The sequence below is a fragment of the Anomalospiza imberbis genome, chromosome 10 (assembly GCF_031753505.1).
Source record: "Anomalospiza imberbis isolate Cuckoo-Finch-1a 21T00152 chromosome 10, ASM3175350v1, whole genome shotgun sequence".
NCBI classification, from domain to species: domain Eukaryota; kingdom Metazoa; phylum Chordata; class Aves; order Passeriformes; family Viduidae; genus Anomalospiza; species Anomalospiza imberbis.
This window is the reverse complement of record NC_089690.1, coordinates 25345717-25372945: the sequence shown is the minus strand read 5'-3', so window position 1 is coordinate 25372945 and position 27229 is coordinate 25345717. Positions and strand designations below refer to the sequence as shown.

The window sequence follows — 27229 nt, the reverse complement described above, 5'->3', positions numbered from 1 at the left end:
CAGGTGAAATTCTGATTTTAGACAAAGAGCCTGCCAAAGTTAGAGGCTAACACTGAACATTGTATTTTTTAAGTTAACTTACAGTGTTTGTCCCAAGCAGTTTAGTACAAGGAATTTGAAAGGACTCCCATAGCTGGGTAATTAATAGATAACTTGCTTTAAATTTCTGTATGTGGAAATAGTGTACTTATTAAAAACACAAGTGATGATTTGCCTTTTTTACATTAAGTTTCCACAAACATATTGTTCAAATCATGCCCCAAATTCTTCAGTGGAAGTAAACTGCCAAGTGCTGGGTATGAACAGAAATGATAACTGAATATTTATAGATAAATATTATCTGTAAATAAATGTGTTTATAAAGAACTTAATTATTATCTGGAAAATAAGCCTGGGAAAATTATGAAGTCACAATCCAGACCACTGCCACATTATATTATTGACTGTAAAACTAATTTGTCCAAGGGTGAATCCATGAGCTGAAAGGCAAAGTTAACTCCTCTGTTCAGTCAAGAGTTTTAACAATTCACTCTCGACTATTCATTTTTTTATTTAAAATATGCTTTGGAATTACATTATTGCAATAAGTCAAAAATGACAGGCGAGTCAGAGACGGGCCTTTACCACCAACTCTGTCTCTTCAGGTCATGAAGTTTGTCAGAGCCTCCTAAACTATCTGCAATATTGGACCAATTTGCACCAAAAAAAGACTTCTGATTTTTCACATTTATCAAAGATGCACTTCGATATTTAATTGTATTTATTCTAATTAAAGGACAACATTCATGTCAGAAGAGTTGACAAAGCAGTAAACTCTTCTACAGATAATTACTTGACAACGTTCTGCTCAAAGAATGAAGTAAATTTACCAACAGTCTTGAGAATTCTTTCATATTCAGGAAAGCTCATGTGGTGCCTTTTGGCCAGGAAAATAAGATAGTTGGGGGGTTTTGTTGGTTTTCAAAGCCGGCTTTGAAAAGTTTTCATCCTGCTCAAATTTGCTTTTCCAGCACCAGCTTTCAAGAGCATTTCAAATGTTTCTACAATAAGTGCTGCCAATAAAGACACTGAGATGTTTGCACACCCCGTGTTCCCCCCTCATCAAATCAAAGCTCAAGTGAGCAGGGCTGCCAGCAACTCCTCTACAAACAGAATTATTCCTACACCAAGTAAAGCAAAGACACAAAGAAACACAAATCCAGGTCAAGAAGGAAATAAGTGCAGCAGAGAACTGAGAAAGACATAACATTCCCTACTTAAGCATTGTAAGAAATTAATTTAAATCTAGTAAAAAATGGTGTTGGTAATTTCAGATATTTGTATTTTTTTATTCTGAATAACACAGAGATGAGCCAGACAGTTCCTAAGTGGTGAAATACTTGCAGCGATCACTTTGACAAGTTGGGTGCCATTTCTGTTCGTTAACCGATCAATGTGAAGAGCTACTGGGTTATTAACAGATCTTACTGGGCCAAGATCTCTGGCAGCACCGTGGGTGAGAAAATACTTTGAAAATATGATCTCAGTTCACCCTCAGCACTCAACTGAGCTGGCAAGAGGCTGTCAGGACAGAGCAGGAGTGTTGGATTGAACCCTTTTCTGACCCAGAGATGGGGCAATTGAGAGGTGTTTCAAAAACTTTTATTCCATTTTCAGTCTCATGAGAAGGGTGAGACAGTACAGATGTTATAATTCGTGCCATTACAATCAGAAACCAACTATTTCCTAATTACAGTACATTATAAACGTTTCTTGGCCTATCAACTTTTGCCACACCATGCTGTAAATACCTTAAAACCAATCATCTAAAATTACCCCTGTATTTGTGTGCAAATGTATTTGTATGTACACTTTCTATCAAACTTTAAGAATTCTTTACAAATTTACTTCCCACACAGGGAAGGTTCAGGTTCGACTCATCAGCTGAGCAAGGCAAAACTTCCATCAAAGCTCCTAATTTTCTTTATTCCTGTCATTCCACTGGGTTGTGGCTGTGGCTGTGTGTAAACCACCAAGGCCCAGCACAGAAAAGCTCATTTTAAAAAGCATTACTGGGGAGGTCAGTGAAAGTACACACCAGGCAGGGACAGAGCCAGCCAGAGGGGTTTCTATCAATCACATGGAGAGGCTGTGGGATAAACAATGGATACATTAAACCACTTTTAAATGATACTTCACGTTTGTCAAGCTGTCTTTGTGTCTACTCATCTGATCAGGCAAATCTGCCTGTAACCACAAGGCATGGCTCTGAATCCTCCTGCAGTCAGCAAACACTCTGCGATAACCCCGTGTCACTGGGAGGTCACTTTGGGGCTGCAGAGGCAGCAGCGTGGGCTTTGTTCTGCCAAAACCAGCAGCATTTCAGAGGTTTACCTGTTCTGTGTTGGGAAAACACAAAAGCTTTCACACAGGAGAACAAGGCCAGCCCACCCCACAGCCCCCCTTATCAAAGGTGAGATTTATAGCCCAGGCAGCCCCAAGTGCAGAGCTGCACACTGTGCACCTTCAGTGGGGTGGGAAATGTTTTATCCCTCATTTTATCCCTCACACCCAGAGCAGCTCCAGCAGCACAGAGTGACAATCTCCCCACAGCACAACAGGTTTTCTGGCTAGCTGGGACCCTTCAGCCTTCCAAGACAGAATCCAGATTAATTTTTTCCCCCATTTCAATGAATCAACATGTTTCCAGTGAAAACCAGCTTAAAAAAATAAAATGCCTCTCCCCGATTCCAGCTCCAACTCTGGAGTCTACCCCACCTTGCCACAGAAATTTCTCTAAGTTGTCTGCAGCTGAATGTATTAAATCACACACATCACACTAGACCAAAGATATTTTCCCAGCAAGGAATACAAACCAGCAAAAAGGAGATTATTTTGTGTCTTTTGGCACTTAAGGCTTGGAGAGCAGCAGAAACAGATTGCTCCTCCACCCTTTAGATACCAAAGTGCCTGCAACACAAATAAAACCAACCCCAAGGCCTAATTTAACTTCATGACAGTTTACAGCAAGATCATCCTGCTAGCACAGTAAAACCTGCATCAAACTGCCAGGTGTGTATGTGTGTGTGTGTATATATATATGTGTATATATTTCCCAGTTCAGTTAATACCAATACTCCCATCCAGTTCCCATTTCCACTCATTTCTACTTCTCTGTCTCAAAAAACATCTGTCAGGAAAGCAAGAGCTGTTACAAAGAAGCTTGCACCACTATATATATATGTATATGCATATATATGTATCTAGATATAGATATATATTTCAACATATATCTAAATTATTTCACACAGAGAGAGATTCCACTGAACAAGGTACCAAGGTGGGAGGAAGGCTGGACAACTATGCAGAGATTTTTTTTTTTTTTTTTTTTTTTTTGCATTTCCACTAAAAGATTTGCATTTAAGCAACCATAGGTTTTATCTCAGCAACACCTTCCTCACATAATTCCCTTCTGTTTGAAAAATGCAACATTTATTATTTGATCAGCCGTGTTTCAACACTGATGGATTCCTGCTTCAAAGTCCACAGAATTTAATGCAGGGTTTTTTTCCATTGACCTGCTCATCCCACAGAGTCTACAAATGCTGCTTTCATCACTGCTGAGACACAGAACAAGGAAAGGAAAATGAGAAAATTCACTTCCAACTACTTTTTTAAAATACACTGCTACTTTTAAGTCTCCAGTTTCAACTTGAAATAATATCAAAAATTCAATGTTCTGAAAAATAACAAAATCCAAACATCATATAGGAATCCTTTTCATCCAACAGACCAAGGCACCACACTTCCAATCCTACCCTATAGTTTTAGGAGAAAGGATTAGGTGTATCAGTATTAAAAACACTCTCACTGATATCTCATTTAACTGAGATTCTGAAGAGTAAGTTTTCAGCCCAGTATCTCCAGGCCTTGATAGGATTTATCCCTCCTGTTTGCACTGCTGTATTGCATACCCATTGCAAACAAAAGAAAATGAATTGTACTTCCCTCCAGGAAGAATCATTGGCTAAGACAGACTGAAGGATCAGGTAAGACTTTCACTTTCTATCTTTTCAACTGGACTTTGAGTGTGACCCCTCCTAAGAGGAACAGGTACAAAGTCACTCGGTTGAACTCTGCACAAGAAAATAAACTTTATCTTGGGGATATTCCACAGACTTTAACCACGTCTGGTTTGCTCATGTTAGAAGAACTTCAATGATTGGAGCACCACTATTTTAATACTGTAGTATTTTAATTGGAAAGTTTCAGTTTTCTGACTACATAAGGGCTGTTCTTTCCTTCTGAATCAAAAAAAATAGCATACAAAAGAAGAGTACCTGCCCATCACTCCTTATGCAATAAAAAATACCCCAAACTTGCCAAAATAAAAGAGTTACAATGATAGTATCAAATTAGTCCCTGTTACATTGCATCTGCAAAATACTGTCCCACTGGAGCAAGCTGGTGATTGGATGACAAGATTTATTCTTTCATGATTTCTGCTCAAAGGAGTAAAATAGACACTGAGTAGGTACCAAATCTGAAGAAACTCTGAAATCAAGTATCAATTATTTGTGTTCACAACCAGACAGCAACTAAGTCCCTCAACATGAAGGGAAATTTTGAGTGCTGCAGTGTCAAAAAAATGCCTTTGCAAGCCAAATGTCCATTTGCATTTACAGAAATGTTTTTCAGCTACTGACCTAACCCATCCATTCCAATTGCCTGGACACACCACAGGAACAGTACTAACTAAAAAGAAGAAAGTCTGTGACGGCAAGAAAGATGAGAGTGTGACTTCTCAGCTGGAGGACTGTTCCCAACAATCAGGCCATTCCTCACCAGCAGTGGGCATGGGGTCTCCATGAGTCAATCCAGAGAACTTCACTAAATCAGAGTGATTTGTAACTACAGCATGCACAGAACACAACCCAAAATGCAATTTGAAAACAAAAAAATGGGAAAAAACCCATGTTTAGAGAGAAGCACCAAAGTATTGGAAGCTAATTCTGTGCTCCTCCCCTAGGCTGAACTGCAAAAGGTCTGTGAAGCTGACAGCAGAACTCCTCAGAGACCCCAAAGCCAGCCTGAGCTCCAGGATCTCCTGCTGCCCACCAGGATCTGCCATCCCAACTCCTCAGCACTCCAGGCCAGGAGGACACAAATCATTCCATCAAACTTCCCCAGCGGGTCTTGGGTGAGCTCCTCATGCCTTCCCATGAGGCTTCCTGTGCTCTTTGTGTGGCACGTGAAGAACTCACACCACAGCTGCTCCTGGCTCCCTCTGTACCTTCATACAAAAGTTCCCTCCTGACTCCCATTTGCTTCTCAGATGGAGCTGGGGCTGGAGAATTCAACATATTGCTCCTTCCTGGAGTTAAATTTTCTCCCAATAGCTGGCACATAATTACATTTAATGAAATGCCTACACTGAGATCAAGCTGTTGATAGTTTCCAGGACTGAAATCCTTAAAATTGTCTTTCCTTGATTACTGCATTTTAAAAAACCACGAAACAAACCGCACATCACCACCAACAAAAATAAAGTTCTTAAGCCCACAGATTTATCAGTTTATCTTACAAAGATGAAATCCAGCCAGATGGTCTGACACCAGTATCTGTGGGTTAGATACCATGTACAAACATCACTGACTTCTGTCACTTTTCTTCACACCTTTTTTCCTACTTGGGTCATAGTGAGGACCTGCCTTGACCTTTTTGAAATTTGTGGTGAGGAAGAAAGGAACAAAAACCAACAAAACATCCCAAGTCCTGGAAAATACCCTAAAACCTGAAAAACACTGCAAAAAGAGAGATAGCATTTTGCAGTTTACAGTCACAAGCAGATCTCCAGAAATTGTTTACACTGATGGCATGAGGACAACAGAAGTTAAACATGCTTTAAGTAAGCTAAGGCTAAATGACTGTCTCTGTTTTCCACATCCAGATGGCTGCTTGCTAGAGCCTAAGGAAATGAGAAAGGGGACAATGAAAGTGCTAAACTCATAAAAACTGAGAGTCTCTAAAGGAACACATTTTGAGAAAAAGTCACTGTGATTTGCCACTTCCTTCCTCAGCCAGCTCTCACAGGCCCTGAGAGCCTAACAACCCACGACACGATCTGTCCAAGCTCATGGACAGGAGTCCCCTAATCCCCCACTCAGTGCAAAATCCCAAAATAAACAAGTTAAGGAACGAAGGAGAGAAGGAAGGAAAAGAAGTGTGGGTCCCCACTAGGCTGTTACAAAACATCTTTCTTTTCTGGTAACCTGGTTTAAAAACCATTTACATGTCCAACTTTTTAACCCTCCACCTGAAGTTCCCTGAAAAAGGGACTCCAAGTGGAACAACAATTGCTGTAAAGTATCTCCTCCCCTGTCCCCCACCAAATCAGGGTACTACACATCAAACCTGCACTCTGCAGTGACAGGAGTGTATATTTATACCCTTGAACTCCTCAAGCACTACAGAACCACAGCAGATATGGAGAAAGGGGAATGAGGACTTCGGCGTGTCTCAAATGTTTCTGCAACACCAACCTGAAGTCTGCCACATTCAGAGCAACCCATTCTACTAAAATCCAGCCATGCACACCTGAGGAGACACCCGTACAATGGGAAGCTGTGTCTGACCAGCAGAATATTTCTACTTCTACCATCAACAATGATATTTCAGATCAAGCTAACTGGCATCAAGAAAATGACCAGTTGGTTTGGAAACTTAAAAAATTTCTTCTTGAAATGGAGAGGCAACAAGCACAGAACTCCCTAGAGCGATTTTCAGAATGGTGTTTCTTTCTTCACTCCAAATAAATCAAAGTTTGATCTTCTGATCCAACAGTTCTGTGCAGGATCCAAGTTAGAAATGGCTGTTTCTCAACAATCATTAAGCTGAGACCATTCATTAGTGCATAGATTTCTTACATGAAGTCTTGCTTCAGGAACAAGATGCTCAAAAGAGCAATTAAGACAAAGAAAGTACTCCCAGTGCAAGTATTTCTAATTTTGTCCTGAACTGACACTGGAGGATTCCTAGCAAAGCCATCCCTTCCTGTTCTCTGAAGAGCAGGCCAGCGGCAGAGTCTCAAACCAGTGGGAATCTCTTTTTATGGTGTACTTAACTGGCAGCTCAAACTTCTTTTTCTGCAATGATTTAAACACGACAAAACCCAATCCAAAGAACTAAACTAAAATAAAAAGGTAAAACTCTAATCCTGTTTATCAGACCTCAAGTGCCCTCTCTACCAATTGAATGAATTCTTACTCATTTCTGAGTATTAATTTCATATGGCTTCAGGCTGCATTTGTGTGTCAAATTGTTTTTAAAGCTTGAGTTTGTTTTTCCTAAAGAGCTGGCGTGCCAGTTAGCACAGAGCATAAATAATGCTCAGCCTTCCAGCAGCAGTATGAAATGCAAGGAGTGTGGAGGAGACAGGAGCTGCAGCAGTGCCAGCTCCACAGCCCCGGTAACCCTAAACCCGAGTTCTCCACACCCATTGGGGTGATCCATTTGCTGATCCACAGGCAATAAAAAGGCTCTATTTTGAGCTCAGAGCTGTTTGCTACTGCTGATATTGAATGCCCTGGGAGGGGAGGAAGAGCAAAGAGGAATGCATCTTCAGGCATCACCAGGGCAGGCTTAGGTGCCACGTGGGGAGGGCTGTGCCAAGCCCAGCCTAGAAAACAGGTGATGAAAGGAGCAGAATGTGGAGGAGGCAGGAGACGTCTGTGTGCTGCTGTGTGGCACTGCAGGCTGCCCAGAAAGCCCCCTCCTCTTAAGGCAATCAATACTGGGAGAGAATATATTTACACAGTATTGAATTTTATATTATTTAGCTACCTATCTATAGCTCTCTGATTAAACACATGAATTTTACCTTTTTGTTTTCCATTTTGCCCACTTGGTATGTTAACTACAGACACATATCTAGGTTTGGTGGTGGGGTTGGGTTTTTTGCTGCTGTCATCTTTGGGGGTAGGTTGTTTAGGTTTCCTTTTCCTTTGGTTTTTTCTTTGTAATTCAACATATGAGGGATTTTGTTAGTCTTTTCCCTGCTACTTTCCCCGGTTTCTCATCCCTTTCAAACTTGAAACTTTTTCACGTGTCTACAGTTCTGGGAAAGTTACAGACTGACAAAGTAACAACAGCTTTCCCCCTTCATGCCCTTCTAAAACATGTGTATCAGCAATTTGAGTGGTTTGGGCTTTTTTAAAACAAAGTAAGATAAAAATTAAAAATAACTTTTTTCTTCTTCCCCAGGAAACTGATACAGAGAAGATTTGGTTTTGTTTGTTTGGCTTTTCTTGTTTTTCTTTCAGCCAGAAAGCTGTTTGTTCTAAAAGTTAACTGTGCGTCCAGCAACACAGCACAAGCAAAAGAGATTCTGATATGGAAATATTGATTAGAAATACTGATACTCTTCTTGTTTCCTCTCCATTATTTTTACAGTAAAAACTTGAACCAGTATTGCAATCACTACACATCAGTATTTGGAATATTGCTTTGCTACCAAAATATTCAAACAAAGAAGATATGCCCTACAATATGCCCAACAAACATATGCCATACAATTAATTTGTAAAGACAATATATATTGAAATAGTAAAGTTATTTTTGGATGTGTTATGCATGCATTTATCTCCAAACAGCTCAGATGTAATTAAGCTGAAGTTATTTCCACATGAGAAAACTCAGCAGAGCTGTGTGGGAGTCAAAACCCCCATGAATGAGATGGACAGTGTCACATCTTTGCTCCATGTTGGAATTATTCAGTAAATTCCTACCAAAAAAAATTGGGACCATGAAAATTGCTTTAAAGCAAGAAAACAGAACACTAGAACTTTATCTTTTGTAACTGCTACAGACCACAAAATCCACTTCAAAAAGAAACCTCAAGAAAGTCAACACAATCCCATGGAACTTCTCTGTTTTGACAAAAAGAAATTTTTGGAGAACATTCACTGGCACACTTCCAAGCAGCTCTCACTGCAAAAACTGATGTATACCTTGACAGTGATAGTAAAGATAGAGTTTTGTTCTAAGCATCTCTTTTCTCCTCAGGGTGATGTTGCCTCATGTTACAGAGAATAAAAGAAATGACAGCAACACGTTTAGCTCGTGGAAATGCCAAGTGTGTATTCCAGTTTAGAGTCTGAATGGTGATGGGAAAGAGACTGATAAAATACAGAGGGAAAAAAATTAACTGAGACACTGGAAAAGTCTTTTCACCCTACAGAGCATCTACACCAGTGTCTTAGAACGCTGCTGAACCATCAGCAGGATGTGAAAACACTTTTTTTCACCGTTTGTCCTGATTTTGCACGGGAGGAATTTAGGGAAGTGGTGGGGGGAGGAGAAGTGTTCTGAAGGGTTTGTTTTGATTCTTACTACTTTTTTTTTTCTTTTAGCTACCGTTATTAAAATTGTCTTTATACCCTTCCAAAGCTTTGAGCCTGCTTTGCCTTTCTCCTAATCCTATCTCCCAGCAGAAGTGAGTGCACTGGTGACTGGCCAGCACTGAACCCACCACAGTCATTGCTGCATTGGCTGGGAAACCTAAAAACTGGTGAACCGAAACCGCTACACCACGACAGCAAATTTTAACTTGTAACTTTACCTTTCTACAACATCCTCTCCATTCCAGCAGGTCGAGCTGTCTCTCATCACCAGGTCTCCATCACAAAGCCTTTCTGCTATGGAGGCATAAAAGGTTCGGGAGCGCTTCATGTAACTGATGAACTCTCTGCAACGCAGGAAGAACACATTCAACAACACAACAGCAGACTCAGCCCTTAATTAAACCCCCTGCCAGCCCAACCCGCCATCACATCAAGGCTTCAGAAAATAAGTAATCTGAATTAATTTCTGCTTCTAGTGTTATTTTTACTCCTCACAGAACATCGAGTTTTACTTAGTCCAGTGCCAATACACATAATTACACACATAAAGGGTGCTTTTAACACACGGTGTTAATGTGTCTCTCACCAAATCTGAAAAAAGGCTACACCTACTCTTTTAAAAAACATTGAGAAAACATCATCATAAAAGGCATGGCCAGTACAGACAGTGTATTTCTGATGACTGTGCATGAAAAATTGCCTTGAGGGCAAACTGTTGCCTCTTTTATAATCTGATTATAATATACAGCTGGCTGAGGTAGCCATAAAAACAAACTAACAACTTCAGCACCCAACTGAGAGGATTTCAGAATGGGAAATTACCCTGCTGCACTGCTTTAGAAGCCCCTGTTTGGTACGTAACAAGATTCAGGACACAGACTGAGCTAGAGCCACCACTGAGCTCTGTGCTTGTCTCAGAGCCCCAGTGGGCAGCCCAAAGGACCCATTCTGCTTTGTGGTGTTTCAGCCTGGCAGGCACTGGAGAGGTGCCTGGGGTACAGCTGGATGGAGCTTGGCACTAACCAGTCAGGATTTATCTCTCCTCAGCAGCAACAGGTGCTTCAAACAGCATCCAAGCCCCTGGGAAATATCTATCCCTGCCATCCCTCCCCTCAGCTATCTTTATACCTTCTTTATACTTTCTCAAAAGTGTTTAACCATCCCATTTACCTTCTGTGATGAAATCTTGCTCTAGATAAATCAGCCATCACATGCTCCTAAGAAACTAACTTAGTCTAATAGAGCAGGAGAGCTGGGATTTAAAGCAAAGAAAAAAAGCAGGAATTTGGGAGCTTACAAAGAGGTAATCAGCATTTCTACCTCTTGAGTACCAACTTAAAAATATGAGCTCTGAGTATTTCTAGAGTAAAGCCAGGCCCAGCCAGAACTACCTGAGAGGATCAGTTCCAAAAAGAAACACAGATGCCAAAGATTTACAGGTTCTAAATCAGAGTCTTCTTTGAAAGAGGAAACCAGCACCCTTTTAAGAGCCTAAAGCTTGCCTGACTCAGCTCACCCCTAGAGGTTTAAACTCCTTTGCCTTCTCAGCAGAGTGGGGCTCTGACATTTCAAAGCAGTATCTGAGCAAATGCACAATTCTCTGTTCCAACTCTCAGTCTTACTGAGTGAAAATATTTACTTTCCATCACTAGAAAACGAAACACACTAGGGGAGAAAATGTAGGGTTTCCCAGTGCCCCATAATGTAAAAGCAGCAATCAAAAGTGTTGCGGCTCCTAGATTAGAGCTGGAGGTGAGCTAGGTGTAGAGACAACAAAGGATGTCACCTTGTTTTCATTCTTACCGAGAGATTTTTTTCAAACTTCTTGATTTGTCATTCTTTGAAGCTTTCAGAGGCAGAGAACTGGAACAGGCCAGGGAGAATAAGCATCAATCAGGAGAGGTTGGGGAGTAGGGGAGGAGCAGGAATTCAGGCAAATGAGGAAAAGAAATGAAAAATAAAAGAGAAAAGTAAAAATTACTTGAAAGAAAGGTCATCAAGCACATGCATAGGACAATATAAGAAAATAAACAAGGAGGAAAATTATCATGAGATTTTTGCCAAGTATACATGCAATCAAAATGTCAATTCAATACTGAAAAAAGTACAACTGAGACTATTTGTCTCAATCATTTTCAAGTAAGAGCAGAATTAAAAATGCAGCGCACGCAGCAGAAAGCTGAAAATAAATTCAGTGGTACTTAAATTAAGTGTAACTGATCCCAAATGGAAGGACTGTAAATACATGAAGCTGTACAAGAAAACAATGGCAAACAGTTTAGGATGAGAACCACGGGAAGGGGGATACAAACCAGTGGCATTCATGTTCTGGTACAATGAGCAATTTACTGCCTGTTAATAAATAATATAAATACAAGTATTTTTTGCTGTTCTGGGATTGCACCACTGAAAAAACACCCAACTCTGCAAAACTGGAGATAGAGACTTTCAGGCTACAGTGGAGGAAGAACTGTAGAAATAACCCTGGTGATTATTCAGTGTTCTCACTGGGGAGAGCAGCCTGAGGACACGCAGAGGATGCAGCTTTGCCATCACAGCTCTGGCAGCTGATGGCAGGAGTGGCCACAGGACAGGAGGGACCTGCACTGGCCATCAGGTGAGTGGCGCCTGCCTGCAGGAATTCCAACACAGTCACTCAAAAAAACAAATGAAAATTTGTAACAGGGAAAATCTGGATCAGCTGAAACTTCAGCCCTGGCCAATAGTTCATGTACATCTGACATTAATAATCTGGTTTGTACTAGCACTTTATTACTGAAATGTTAATAAAACCATGTGATGTCTGACCCAACAGATAGTTTATTTCAAATGAAATAGATATTATTGACTGCAAGCATTCCCAAAGGAATTCCTAAATTGCTGATTTTAAGACATATAAGAGATCTGTAAATTCATGGCATAGAGAAATACCAACAAAATATAATTTCAAGCCTTATTTCTCCCGTCAGGGACCTAGTATGTTGTAGTTCTTTGTTAAACATGTTTTATACACAGCTCTGTAAGCAGTCTGTGTTTAGTGGTTTGAAATGTTCCGTGGAGCAGAGATGCTAAAGGCAGGTATTCAACTTTGCTGGGAGACCAGACCTGACCAGAACAGTTCTTTGTGCTGAACTCAGCAGTAACATTCCAATTTACTGAGATTCTGCACATGCCATTTCCATTCCCTGTACCATCATATGGTTTCAATTTTCTTGTCATCTCTATTACATGTTATAGTAACCTCCACATTAAAAAATGACTACAGCAGCAACGCTGCCAGTTTCAGTTAATCCCTGACTACGACTGTGTAATGGTAAAAAAAAAAATAATAAGCAATTTTATGCTTTCCAGTTTAATCATAGGAAATGGTTTCTTGCAAGATCATGCAACATTTATTCAAGTTTCAGCTTCTTTCATTATTGTCCCTGACACTTAAGTGATGCATAACAAAAAATATGCAGGAATGGAATGCAGAGTAAAATCAAGAGAGATGGGAAATCTCCCAGGAACTCATGAGAGTAAGAGGAGAAGAAAAGGGTTCAACTACCGCAAAAGAGGATCCAGCTGCTCTGTGCCTTCAGGGACCTTGCAGATCTGGCTCTGCAGAGCAGTGAAGGGTGAGGGGGGCTGGCTTCAACCAGACCCCAAACTCCTCCCCCTGGAGAACCAGGTCAGGCCAAGGGACACCACTGAACAACCCCACTTGTCCTGCAGCAGCAGCCCTGGCTCTGCTCCACAGCTGAAACCAGAGGTTCTCCAACTCCACGGAAAAGGAACCTGATTTTTTACAAGGCCTAGAAGAGACTCAGCACCTCTGGAGCAAGCATCCATCTGTAGCTGTCTGGCACCTCTGAGCAGGTTGTATACGAGACAGGAGAGGCCACTTGGTTGTGGTTTCTCCTCCCGATGTGCCAACAACCACAGAGGTTCTTCTCTCTGAGCTCGGGAATGCTCTGACACATAAGGGAATGAGCCACAGCTTTTCTGTTTACTTGGAGAGTGTTGGCTCATTCCTTCTCTTTTTCCTTCCTTACCCTACAAGGCTGGAGTCACGTTCCAGCCTCCCCTTGAATGAAAGGATCATTTGGAAGGATGTCTATGACCCAGACCTACAGAGAGACTCAGCAGGGCCAGGGTGACCTTGCACCTGAACTGACAGCAGCTGATATTATTGCTCTCCCTCTCTCAAAATCACCAGAAGGAGGGGCTTCACAAAAGATTCATGCCATTACTCTCATCATATGGTTCCCTTGTAGCAATTTTCTGTCACTCTAAGTGCTTTTTACACAACCCACTGCAGAAATTATTTAACCCATGTATTACAGATTTTTATTACCTTAAATTGATTTTTATTGATATCATATGTGATTAAATGATGGAGAATGAACAACACAGTGATGCAGCCAACCACTGTCTTTCACTCCATGGTTTCACAATTGTTTCCAAGAAGCAGAAGTACAAGCTTCAGGCAATGTGTTTTATAGGAAGTTGTGGAGAATAGCTTCAGATTTTCCACTTCTTACTATTTATGGCATATTTCCATCATTCATTTTTGGTGTAGAGGCTCTCCACAATACCTATCAACACTGTAATTCAGTAATTTTTCATGCTAATTACATAAGCAGGGACTTAGTTTAGATTTTCTGGATAAATTAATTTGCAGACCAATTGTAGCAAACTGTCTAATTCAGAGCGCATTAGTTTATTTTCTATTCCATCTACAAGCCTTACATTTTAAAAGGTCAATATCCAAATAATTCTAGATGGTTGGGAAGGGGAGCAAGCAGATCATAGGGGAGAAAGAGCCGCTTTCATGCCATTGAAGACACGAATCTGCAACTTTTTAAGAGATCACCTGTTGGCAGGTTGGCAGTTCTGGCTTTTGGGCTGGCAGTGTTAAACTCCAGCCAAGTCAGTGAGCTACACAGAAGATGGCCCAGGGCTCTGTGCTGTTAAAAGCCTATTTCAATAATTATACTACAACTGTTCTTTGAATTTTTACTGCTGAAGTTATTAATTTAATTTCTGTAATGCTCCTTTTTCCTGATTTGCATGGTCAAAATTGATTTACTCCAAGCACTAGCACAAACTGTTACGGTTTGCCTTTAAATTACAAAAGGATAAAAAATTATCACTATCACTCAAAAACTTCACTTGCTGTTATTACTTTTATCTTTTAAAATGGTGTTTGTTCCATTCATGCAGCTGAGAATTAGAACAGAAATGAATAAAAATCTCAAGTGAAACAAGTGAAACAAGTGAAATACCCGAACCCAGGCTGTGGAAATTTTAACATTTAGCAATTTTAACATTGCTCCAGCCATCCACTTATCCACCAGAGATACACATGGACTGCCTGGGCAGTTTAGATGCTGCTTTTGGACAGAGGTAAGCCCAGCCCAACTCCACTGATGGGGCTAGCCCCAGATTAACTCTGCTCCTACAGAGGACAAGGTGCCAGCCAGAAATAGGCACTGGGAGTTTACGGGCAGTTTGCTCTGGCATCTACTCGTGTATAGTGAGTGGGGTTGCAAAAACATCCTCTCCCAGAATGCACAGAAAGCCAATTCAGGAGCTACACGAGGTAAAGTGACAGAAAATCTCAGGAGATCTGGGAGCAGGGACACTCCTGTCCAGGCCAGTGGCAGTACTCAGCTGCAGGTGTCTCAGATGGGGCACAGCTGAAGAACAGGAGCCAAGATGGACACAAGAAGCCTACAAAACTCCTTCAGCTCTTTGTTATGCAACCAATCAGTGAGATTCCAAAGGATATCATCACTCCTGCCCAGTCCAGTGGAATCAGGGACTGACTTGGTGTCAGGGCAATGAAGCTTTCCTTTTCACCCCTTCCTCCTTCCCACTTCAGCCCCTGGATAAGCTCATGTCCTTACAGACCTGGGCAGTTACATTTTAAGTACTTTAGACTCAGCTGTGGAAATCACTTTCCTCAGACTTTGTCGAGGAAAAGATTTCACCATTTTCACTGAAAGATTCTGGAAATAACGAACACCTTGGTGTTAAGCAATGATACCAAGCCTGGCCTTTCTTGGAGAGACCCACAATGTGACCACAAAGTCACCTGTGTGAGCACACAGAGGAGGTGACAGAGCTGTGGCTTTGGCTTGTACAGTGCAAAGAACCAACAGCACAAATTACAGGCTGAGGGTTTTTTTCAAAGCAACTGCAGCCTAGGGTTACCTTCTTTTATTGTTCAGGTTGGTGTGAGCCATCACAAATGTCTGGGTTCCAGTCACTTCCTTCACTGGCACAATACTGGCTGATGACAGGTTCCCTTCGTGCTGTTTGGGCTGTCCACACACTTTATCAACCTGTAAGAAAGGGAGGGAAAGTGAAACAGGATGTGAGTGAAAGAAAAGGATTTCCAACCCCAGAAAAGCCTGCCTATTGTCTGTGTTCACTGCACAGGACATTGTGAAAGGATTATTCCTTCAAGCAGATGGGAACAATGCCTTGCAAAAGAAGGAGCACATTCCAAGGCAGCGCAAAGAACACCAGAAAGTCAGCAGTCATGGATTTCCTGGTGGCTACCTGGACTACAGCACACTTGGAAAGGCTGAAGTAGTGCCTGATAAAGCATTGGCAAGCTAAGCTTTGATTTAGAAACGCACCTGGAGCTTAAAGGCACACGGATTTTCGTGGAACATCTGCCTCATGCATAAAGAGCAGAGTTTATCTGGAGCTTGAAGGGGCTTGTAATCAGCAGATAACCAATTCTTGCAGCCTTTAACCAGGCCATGTAACATCACTCAGTCCTCACTGCCCCTCCTGAAGCCCCTCCCAGGGATTCAGTATCATTCAAAAGCAAGCTTGTGTTTATCCTTTCTGCACTGTGAGTCTGACACTGCTCATGTATCCTGACACATTTATTTGCTGTAACAGCTTTAAGTGACAAGAGGAAGACAAGTCTCTTCCCTTTCTAATCCACAAATGAGTAACCTGTGATGTTTTACCCACACTTAAATCCCCAACCAACCACGAAGAGAACACAAAGGGAATCCTATTCTGGGCATGGTACCACCAGTGACCTGAGTCACACAGAATCCATCATCCCACACAGCCCTGGGTTTGGTATCCCTTCCTCAAGGTCCCACAGTAACCAGCCAGGGTGAGATGGATTCTTCCTGCTCTGTGCCCTTTCCTGCACCCTTGGAACCCTTACAAGTCTGCTGAGTGCTTCAGCCCACAGATGACTTCAGGTAACTTTTCTGTCCCTTTGCACCACTCTGAAGCAGATGGCAGCACCAGCACAGGACAATTTTCCCTGCCTTAGCCCATTTCCTCCAGGAGAACCACAATTATGTAAAGCTAAGACATCCTCCTCTGAAAAAACAGGCAAACAGTGTGGAAAACTGGAAGCTCTGTAGGCAAGAGAGTTACTGTCAGCTTTAGTTGTTTGATTTCCAGCCCACTCCAGTGTCATATGCTATGAAGAACCTAAAACTGCAGCAATGGAATGGGAGCATACTGGATTAATCCTGACACATCTCCAGCAGCAGGGTGGGAGCCAGCTGCCTCACTCAACACCACACACTGTGTACACTGGTCTGGTCTCACCAGGGACTAGCACAGTGCTGTTCTAAACTACAACTTTGGGAAATCAAATAGTCCATTTCAGTCCCTTCCAAGCTTATGAAAAGGAAAAAAAAAAAAAAAAAAACCACTCTGTGCAAATGAAAATATGAAACAAAAAAGCCTTTTGAACCCTTTAGAGCTGGACAGAGGGTATAACACAGCTGGAGCACATTCCTGCACAGAATGCTTTCTCCCCTGCACCCCAGGCTGCCCAGGTCCCCTACAGCACAGACCCCAATCCCAGCAAAGGTCTCTGCAAAATCCATCTCAGATTTCATCATGTCACTAAAGTTCATGTCTTCAAATTACATACACCTCAAATCTTGTCACTATGCATTTGAGACTGTTTTACCAACTAAAATCAGAGTGGTTTGCAAAAGCAATATGGTTCTCATACACATGACCGATGGAGAACTCCCAAGTTTTTTTGTTTTTCCTGAAAGAAGATTCAAAGATATTGAAGTCATCATTTCTGTTGTGAATCAACAGTTTAGGCATCCAACTGAAAACACCAACTTTGTTTTGATTTGAATTTTTGGCACTATAGAAATGACTCTTCAGGTTGCCCAGGTTTCAGTATTTCCTATGCCAAACCTATGCTTCAGGGCTTTCTTTCTAAGCAGTACTAACAGTTTCCTGCATAACAAACAAAACCACATGTATTTGAAAGAAGCTATTTTCTCAGTGGAAAAATTTAACCAATTCTACTCTAGTAAGAATAAAGTTGTTAAATAAAAGGGCAAATCACACTTCTTTTGTCACACAGGCCTTTCAGTGCCTTTCTTCTCAGCCCAGCTCCCCAGCTGGTCCCAGGCCAGGAGTCCCAGCAGCCCCTGTTGGGGGCATATCCCTGTTTGGCATATTTGTTTCAGATTCTGAATGAGTTAAACAGAAATCTGATTTTTTTTTTTTTTTATGTGGACTAATTTTCACATCTCTCCAACATGAGTATTTTTCTGCAAAATAAAACAACCTAAAAGCCTGAATTTTACCAGCTAATTTGAGCAGTCACAAAGCTGATGGCACAAATGAGAACACTCGTGTATGAAAAAACATTTATAAAGAATAAGACAGTGTTATGCAAATTGAAAAGCATGAGGCACGCCATAAAAAACCCAAAAAGGTGTTTTCTGGAACTGCAACATCTGCAATCCACTGCAACAAGTTCCCAGTGTGTTAACAGTGAGGGCCACAGTTTCCTTGCCATCCTAAGAGCACCACAGAACTGCAGTGCCAGTTCAACCCAGAGCTCCTGAATCAACCCCCACCCAGAGGGAAATCAGTGCATTTGGAAATGGGGACAAAAATTTCTAATTAATTAATTTTTAATTAATTAATTTTAAATTCATTTTTAAATTAAATTTACTTAAATTTCATTTTTAATTAGTTAATTTTTCTTATCCTAATTTCAAGGTGTAGGACTAGGAATAATCAGGAATCAACACAAAGAATGGCTGAGCCCATTTCTTGGAATTTTAATTTTAAAATAAGTCTGCCAACCTTAAATTACAAACTGACATAAAATCATCCTTTGTTAATGGCAGGACCCTCTTGACATTTTTCTTCTCTCTGCCAAGATATCTGAGGTCTATCTTCTAACAGTGAACATCTACAGCTGAAAACTGGTATTCCCCCTACCTTGTTACCTTCTGAATTAGCAATCATGTTTCACAGTTCTAACATATTTACTCATATTAAAGCTTTTTTCTTACACAGCAATGATTCCTCTTAAATATCTGTTTTTCTAGACATAGCCACATTTTTTCTGCAGTGAATTTTTCTTGGTAATGAAAAGCAGAATCATATATATATGCATTTTTTGACCTCTTACTATTTGTTATTTAAAAGAATGACTATTTACAATTATTACAGAGGCTTAACAAAATAAATGGAAAAATTCTCATCCAGAATCTTCTTGAACTCTTACAGCTTGAGTAACCTTAAACATTGAGGTCATATTTAATATATTTGATATAATCAAACATGGGAAAAAATGTCATGCCCTTCTGGATAGCAAGAGAATCTTATCTCTCAAAAGCAGGAGACCTTTTCACGAGTCCAGAGCAGTAATTTTCTTTGATTCTGTAATGGGAAGATTAGTGTTTTAAAGTACAAGATTTTCCCAGTGACGGGCTTTGAGTTGTTATTATTAAAACACTGACACGTTTGCCTGCAGGTTTCTGTCCCTGGATTTGTCCCCAGCCCAGCTCTGTAGAACCCCTCTGCCAAATGACATCCTCAGCCCTGCTGTGCCCCACAAGTGCCACCAACAACACCCTTCAAAGCACAGCTGGAGTTTGCTCCAATTCAGGTTCCAGCTGCCAAGTTTGAAGTGAAGTGAGGAAGTGAGAAACACTGAATTATGGGGTCTGAGTTTTCAGACCTGCATGTTCACCAGGAGCTCTCACTTGCTCAGGGTCACTGATGTCCTTGCATCACTCCATCACCCACACTAAAAGAAACCAACCAGAATCATTTGTGATTTTATGCTGTCCAGGCATCAACCAGAGTTCACTCTGGAAACACAGAATCCTCTCCTTGGGGTGGCTGTCACCCCTACCAGAGTATTGTTGTAAAATATTCAATTCCAGTGCTCAGAAGCTGAGTGGGAGCCCATGTGATAAAATGCAAGTCAGAGTTCATAGCTCACTGCCACTGCCTCTATCTTATTGAACAAAATCAGACAAGAGAGCAAATAGCCTCTGATTTTGCCTGCTTTTAAATATTCTCTCCCTTATGGAATATGTTTCCTATTAGGAGCATTTTGCTGGTAGCAGAGTTTAGCAATACATAAGCAAACTAAGGGATTATCAGTTCATTTTCCTACAGGAATATGTTGGCTTTCACACAGAAGGGAAGCATTCTCTTCTCTCTCATCTGGAATCTACTGAATAGTTCAATCTAAATTAATTTCCTACAAATCTTCTGAAATCTGGCAGTTGGAAAAGTTGACCCTTAGATAGTAGAGATTCCTCCAGAGAGAACAGCATTATAAATTCCTCAGGGGCAGAAAAACCTTGTGTCAGACTTCACACTTAGACATCAGAGAATTCAGCCACAGAACTTAAATCCATAAAAAAATAAGGTTCTGTGTGTTCCGTCGGTGGCAGAAGAGATCCTTTCAGGTACCAACAATGGGCACAGGGAGTGGACAAATTCTGCAGCAGTTTTTCAAATGAATCAAGTTCTACCCCAGATAAAAGTACAAATGATGAGGATGTGGAGCACTGTTCTATAACACCATTAACAAAGAGTGCTGAGATAACCTGTCCTGGGCATGCCACAAAGCTGCATCTGAATGCACACACACAGCCTTTGGTCACAGGGAGAACAGGCAAGAATTCCTGCAAAAATGTAAAATAAATGCTTTACATGACCACCAGGCATTTCAAGAATTCTACCCAGTTTGTATCTAACAAACTTTTACCATAAATTACAGCACTGTTATTTTCTGCTCCCACGGGCTTTTAAAATATCACTTTTTTGGTCAGTGTACCAAACTATCTACAGCGCATCTCAAGAGCTAGAATCTTTTAAGCACACACAAGTGAGTAACTTTGTCTATTTTGGTAGGATTTTTTCAAAACATTTTTGCTCTAACTGTATATATATTTAACCAGCTGAAAAGAGAAGTGGTTATCATTTATAAAGCCAAAACAAAATACCAGCAGCACCTGAGAGGTCAAATGATATCTCCCCTTCTCCTGCACAATCCCCCCTAGACTCAGAACTAATCTTTCCTGGCCTTTGTTACCTGTGACATTTGTCTTTAGATATTGACAACCTACAAAGGTTAAGCTCAATTTTATAATTAATTACAATGACCTAGCATTAAGAGAAAATTCCACTGGGAGCCAATCCAAGTGAGCCACTTTAAGAGCTCTCAGAAAAATGAGGTGACTTTAAAGATAATGTAACAAAATCAATTAAAAGATTTTATTCACATTTCCTTTTAATCACTTTTCAAATTAATTACAGTATATCAAAATGATACTTCCTGTTATTGTGTTTACTATTTATACTCATTCTTAAGGGAAAGCAATTATCGAAATATTCCTGGAATTTCTTTTATCACTGCAACCTGAAAATGTAACAAAGAAAAACCTTCCCCAGTTTGTTTTTCATAGGTTCAATAATCAAGTACAAAAAGTAGCAGAGAGAAATTGTACAAACACATAGAAAATAAGGAAACCGTTTCAGGTGCACCCCAACCTGGGCAGCAATCCCTGCTGATGCTCCCTGGCACAGCTGGCTCCCAGGGGCACCGGCTGGCCCTGCCCAGCAGCAGGGCTGGACCAGCACCTCCCCTGGGGATATTCCCTGGTCCCCTGCGAGCCACAGCCGCCCAAAGGCAGCTTGAGGGGCCAGCTGGGTGTCCTGGGTTCAAAGATTGAGCTGGGGCTGTGTGTTCTGTCACCATCTGTCAGAGCTGGGACAGTTCTCTGCTGCTCATGGGGCAGTTTTTTCTTGATCTCTCCCACAGCCAATCCTCCCTCCAGGAGATCTCTGCTGTTCATGGCCACTGAGTGTCCCTGCATGTTTGAGAAAATTCCATCATCCCATGGGGAGATGCTCTGCCCAGGGGAGGAGCCAAGCATTCCTACCTGGATACAATCTGACCTTGGGAACCCCACAGCAGCCTTTGCCCACTGCATTCCCAGAGGAGCAGCTTTCTTCTCCACTGCATTCCCAGAGGAGCAGCTTTCTTCCCCACTGCATTCCCAGAGGAAGCCCAGGCCCATCCCCACCAGCCCTGGAGCTTCAGAGGAAAACTCCACCCTTGTCCAGAATCCCTGCTCCAGCAGAGCCACAGCTGGCACTGCAGGAGGGCTGAGCCACCATGGGATGGGATGGGACTGCTGCCACACCCTGACACACAGGGGGTCAGGGCCTGCTCTCACTCTGGCAGTTTTTTTTTTCTTTTTTGTACTATTGCATTTGTATTTTTAATTTTACTAGAAAAGAACTGTTATTCCTATTCCCATATCTTTGCCTAAGAGACCCGTAATTTCAATTTTATAATAATTCATAGGGAGTGGGTTTACATTTTCCCTTTCAGGGGAGCCTCCTGCCTTCCTTAGCAGACAGCTGGCTTTTCAAACCAAGACACTGGGCTACTCAGGCTCAGTTTGAGCTGCCCCAGTCAGCGAGAGCTGCAGGGCAGGGATGACAGGCAGAAGGGATCATACCCATGGTTCAGGCAATTCCAGAACTTCACATCTTTCCTCAGGCTCGTGTACCTCCATACACATCTTTAGTCAAAAACGAGTGTGTCACCCTTCTAGTCCCTATAGATGAGCCATGGTTTTCTCAAATTAATTTCAGCCATGTTGAGGCATACCTGACCTGTCGATGATGCCCAAGAGCTCCCCAAGACAAGATCCCTTTCCAGCCCCCTTTTCAGTAAATGCTGGGGTGATCCCCAGCCCAGCACAGCCAGTCCCCTTTGTTCAGCAGAACTCACAGGGTGGCACAGTGACAGCAGGGATCAACATGCAGGGCAGGTTACTGAAAGAGGGAGTCTTTCTCCCTCTTCTGGCATCTTCTTTTGGCATTGCCAAAGTGGGTAGGGCAGACCCTTAGTCTGAGCCACCTGCAGTCTCATGTTCCTCTAGACATACTTATTGCAATTGTAATTACACCAGAATTGTAGCAATGATGATTTTACATAACTGGCTGAGTTGACTGACACTCATTTTTCATCTATGAACAAATAACAATTTGCAGTGAATTACGAGGAACCTGAGCCAGATTTGATCTGTGGATACCTCAGTCACATAGTTCTCTGAACATGCAATTCAGCTTCATTTTCAGGTTAACACACTTTTGTAGGTGGCCATCACCACTCAGGCATTCAGGCACAAGCCCAGACATACAAAACAAACATCCTAACAGGTTTTTTGGTACAACAGACAGCTCTCAGGGAAGTGTTTTGTCTCCAGGCTTTATATAATGCACGCAGAATTGCTTCTTAGCAGTTTTCATGTGGCTGGTATTACACAGGATATCCAAAAGAAGGCAAGAAACAGCAACACAGAGCAAAAATAGATGTCAGGCTCACAGGTCTGACAGCTCCAGGTCAAAATCTCCCCTTTCTCTGCAGGCAGACATGTCCTAAGAACCAATTTTCAGGAAAATAAATGGGGGAAACATTCTCTAAGTGAAAGAGTTTACTCCAAATCCCTTCAGATAAACTGCTTCTGCTATTTTAAACTGACATCTGGGTTTGTTCAAGGGATAATGAAATCTGCTATACATACAACAAGTATTTGTTATTACATAGATACATATGCATGAAAGAGGGACGAGAGCATTCCCTTTAGGAATGGCTGGTGGCACAAATGTAAACCAGCATTTAGGGTACATGTCATGCCTATCCTATGTATTTATAAGAGCACTTATAAATCAACCCTGAAAACATTTGCCAAAATAGCAATCAAGAGCAGAAAAAACCATCATTTTCCAGCAGAAATTTTAAATCCTTCTATGATTATTGTTTTCTGTTCATCATTACTGTAAGTGCTTCATGGCACAGGCAAAATGCCTGAGCTTTCTCCAAACAACAACATGGAAGCTGCCTAACAAAAATATGTAGGAAGTCAGAAGGTCATTATATACTTTCACATTGTCCTCTTAGACAAAATAATACTGTAAGTTTATGCAATCATTAAATCAACATGCCAATAATAATGTCAACACATACAGAGAAAGAATAACTTTTCATTTTGCATTTAGCGAATATAATAATTAGAAAAGACTGATAAACACAGTCAATTCTTTTATCATGAGAAATATAATTTCAATTACAAATTACACCCCAATTTGCTGACAGCTGCTGTCAAAATAAACACATTCCCTCATGCCTTTTTTTCTGAAGAGAAATAAGTGACTTTAGATGACTCTGAAGAATTCAGTAATTATCCAAGACTTGTAGCAATCGCAGGCAGCACAATTATCAGGGCAGCATCCACCCTTTTATAAAAATAGTTAGAAGACATTTTTCACATTGAGACAAGTACATCACATTTATCAGCAAGTTCTCAGACTTCTCTCCTGTCTCCCAAGGAAATTACTAATGCAGTAGAGATGTTTTGCTTGTAGTGGGTACCAAAACAGCCACTTCTGTGCTCCTTTGCCTTAGGACCTCAGGAAGGTTCACCAGCAAAGAGGACTGGGACCCTGCACAAAGGAAAACCTGCAGCCTCCCCTGGGGGCCTGAATTATCACAGCTGGGCCTCACCTGCACCACCAGGCTTCTGATCTCAAAACATGTATGGCAGGCAGATTCCCCTTGTACACTTGAGGAAAGGATGGATGCTTTGAGCATTCACTAACTACAGTGAGGAATTAAAATGGAATCTATTGGGACTATTAAACCAGTCATGCCACTTCACTGGCTGAGCATTTCTGCAGCTGAAACCTGTGAAGATACCAAATCTGCAAGTTTAAGTCCAAAGCTCAGATCAGACCTTTAAGACTGCACCTTTGACTATCAGAAGAGAGATCTTTCCAGCAAGACAACAACTTATTTAATAGTAAGGGCATTTTGTTCTGAACTTGTAAGCACTTGTTAAATAAAGGAAACATAGTTGAAAGATTGAGCTGGGGCTGTGTGTTCTATTTCCCATCTGTCAGAGCCAGGGCAGTTCCCTGCTGCTCATGGGGCAGTTTTTTCTTTATCTCTCCCACAGCCAATCCTCCCTCCAGGAGATCTCTGCTGTTCATGGCCACTGAGTGTCCCTGCATGGCTGAGAAAATTCCATCATCCCATGGGGAGATGCTCCACCCAGGGGAGGAGCCAAGCATTCCTACCTGGATACAATCTGACCTTGGGAACACCACAGCAGCCTTTCTTCCCCACTGCATTCCCAGAGGAGCAGCTTTCTTCCCCACTGCATTCCCAGAGGAGCAGCTTTCTTCCCCACTGCATTCCCAGAGGAGCAGCTTTCTTCCCCACTGCATTCCCAGAGGAAGCCCAGGCCCATCCCCACCAGCCCTGGAGCTTCAGAGGAAAACTCCACCCTTGTGCAGGATCCCTGCTCCAGCAGAGCCACAGCTGGCACTGCAGGAGGGCTGAGCCACCATGGGATGGGATGGGATGGGACTGCTGCCACACCCTGACACACAGGGGGTCAGGGCCTGCTCTGACTCTGGCAGTGGTTTTTTTTTTCTTTTTTGTACTATTGCATTTGTATTTTTAATTTTCCTAGAAAAGAACTGTTATTCCTATTCCCATGTCTTTGCCTGACAGCCCCTTAATTTCAAAATTATATTAATTTGCAGGGATGAGATTTACATTTTCCATTTCAAGGGAGCCTCCCGCCTTCCTTAGCAGACTTTTCAAACCAAGACAAGCCCCAGGAAAACTCTGAGTCTGCCTGCTCTGCAGGATTCATCCTGGCTGTGCTCAGGTGCAGGAATGGTCCCACTGTGCCAGATCTGTGCTGGAGCACAGGACCAGCCTGAAAACAAGGAATAAAAATGCTTACAGCAGCATCCAAGACCACAACTCCTCATTTATGGTTGTCAGGCCTTTTTATTTCTAAAATTTATTTGAGATCCATGCTTTCTTAAAACAAAATCAACAGAAGGATTTACTTTAAACTATTTTATGTATTTTTATAGTTAGCCAAGGAGTTGTGTCATTATTCACAAGCCTAGGAATGATTTCCTCACTGATATCGCATTGAAATTTGTGAGATGCATTCCTGTACCTTTCTGACCAATTTCTGATGAAGTTCTGCAACAAGAGCAAACAAAAACAGCCTTTCTTTCAACTTGAGATTCCTCAGACTTTCTATATCATTGCAAAGAACATGAAGGAAGCCAGAAAGGATGTTTTTGAGCTGGAAGGTAGTGAAAACTTCACATTTTTACTTTTAAAAACACATCATAATCCAAAATAAGTCTTCTTTTACAATGTTTTGTCTTTCTTAAAGAGAGACAAATTCAAGAAGGGACATAGAGTGGAGTCAACAGTGAGTTACAGTCACTCCAATAACTGTAATTGCATTCGTTTCATAAAAACCTTTTGCCAGTGACTGACTGGAAAAGAGTTACCAGCTCTGACTACAGGCAGAATTAATGCCAGCAACGTTGTCAAGAATCAATCATGCTTTATCAGCCATGCAGTAAAGCAGCACATCAGGCATCAGATCACATCAAAAGCAGCACGGTGAACATGTGCGGAGCTTCACAGCCCACTGGATGCACGCAGAAAACTGACAGAAAATCTGGATTCTCAGCACAGAACCTGAATTTGCAAGGAAAAGATCTCCCAAAAGAGCACTGGATTGGGGATCAGAAAACTGTAAGTGAGCCGGCCCTACAGGTGAAGGCTAATGGTAGCCCAGAGTATTTTAAGTGATGATCTTCCCTTCTCTCCAGCACTGTCAGGGCCATCCCAGAACACTGTGCCCAGTCCTCAGCATGCCTGACCCTGCTTGAGCACGGGGGTTGGACTAGATGACATTCCAAAAGACATTTAAGAGCAGGGAATTTCAAATCTGGATGTTCCTGCTGGACATGTGGATCCTTAATTGCAGCACAAGAAATCTCAGGAGGGGACCCAAACCAAGCAAGCACCCAAAGCAGAAGACAACAAAAGTTACATAAGTACCCACAAACCTCTACATTTTCTCCCATGTTTAAGTAATTTACTAAAGATTCACCTCACTCTTGCTGAAATCAACAATGGAAGATTAAGATTCAGTGCTTTTGTTTCCTACTTCTGGAAGGCACACAAGGGCTGCCCTTCCTTACAGCACACTGAGTGTTTAAGCCACTGCATCAGGATAAAATACCAGATAAAATTCTGGAGGCAAGAGAACTCCCCAGACCGATGGGAATTCGGGGCTGTCAAATTGCTGTTCTTCAACACCCGTTCTAAGCACTTCCAAAGGGAAGAAAAAGAAATCTGAACTGCAGAGGGGAAAATAACTTAGTTAAATTCAGACAGCTCATGAACAATAATAAAAATAAATGAAACAAAACACTAACTAAAAGCACAAAGTTCCCTGCCAAGACTTGTCTGCCTAGCAAACACCACAGTGCAGCATTCCCAGCACAATGACATGCTCCATGGGACCACTACACTTCTGGGAAGTACTCTGTTCACTTCCAGTCTTCAACGGCATTTACCAACACTGCACCCCTCCCACCTTACAGCCCTCACCTCAAGGCAGGCAGTGTTCTTATCCCAATTTCTCAGATAAGGATGCTAAAGCAGTGAGATTAACAAATCTGAGAAGAAACCA

At 41.7% G+C, this 27229-nt stretch overlaps 1 protein-coding gene across 5 annotated transcripts in view; it reads right to left on the bottom strand.

Moving 5' to 3' along the window:
* The window catches only part of LOC137480262 (glypican-5-like), a 372067-nt gene that overhangs the window by 209669 nt on the left and 135169 nt on the right, over positions 1–27229 (bottom strand). For 4 of the 5 annotated variants that reach the window (XM_068201344.1, XM_068201345.1, XM_068201342.1 and 1 more), the window contains 3 exons: positions 15579–15709; positions 11184–11243; positions 9599–9724 (listed from right to left, as the gene is read on the bottom strand). In XM_068201344.1, coding sequence (XP_068057445.1) covers positions 9599–9724; positions 11184–11243; positions 15579–15709 — 317 coding nt within the window. The remainder of the gene's footprint in view (positions 1–9598; positions 9725–11183; positions 11244–15578; positions 15710–27229) is intronic. The other variant, XM_068201343.1, reaches the window with a different exon arrangement.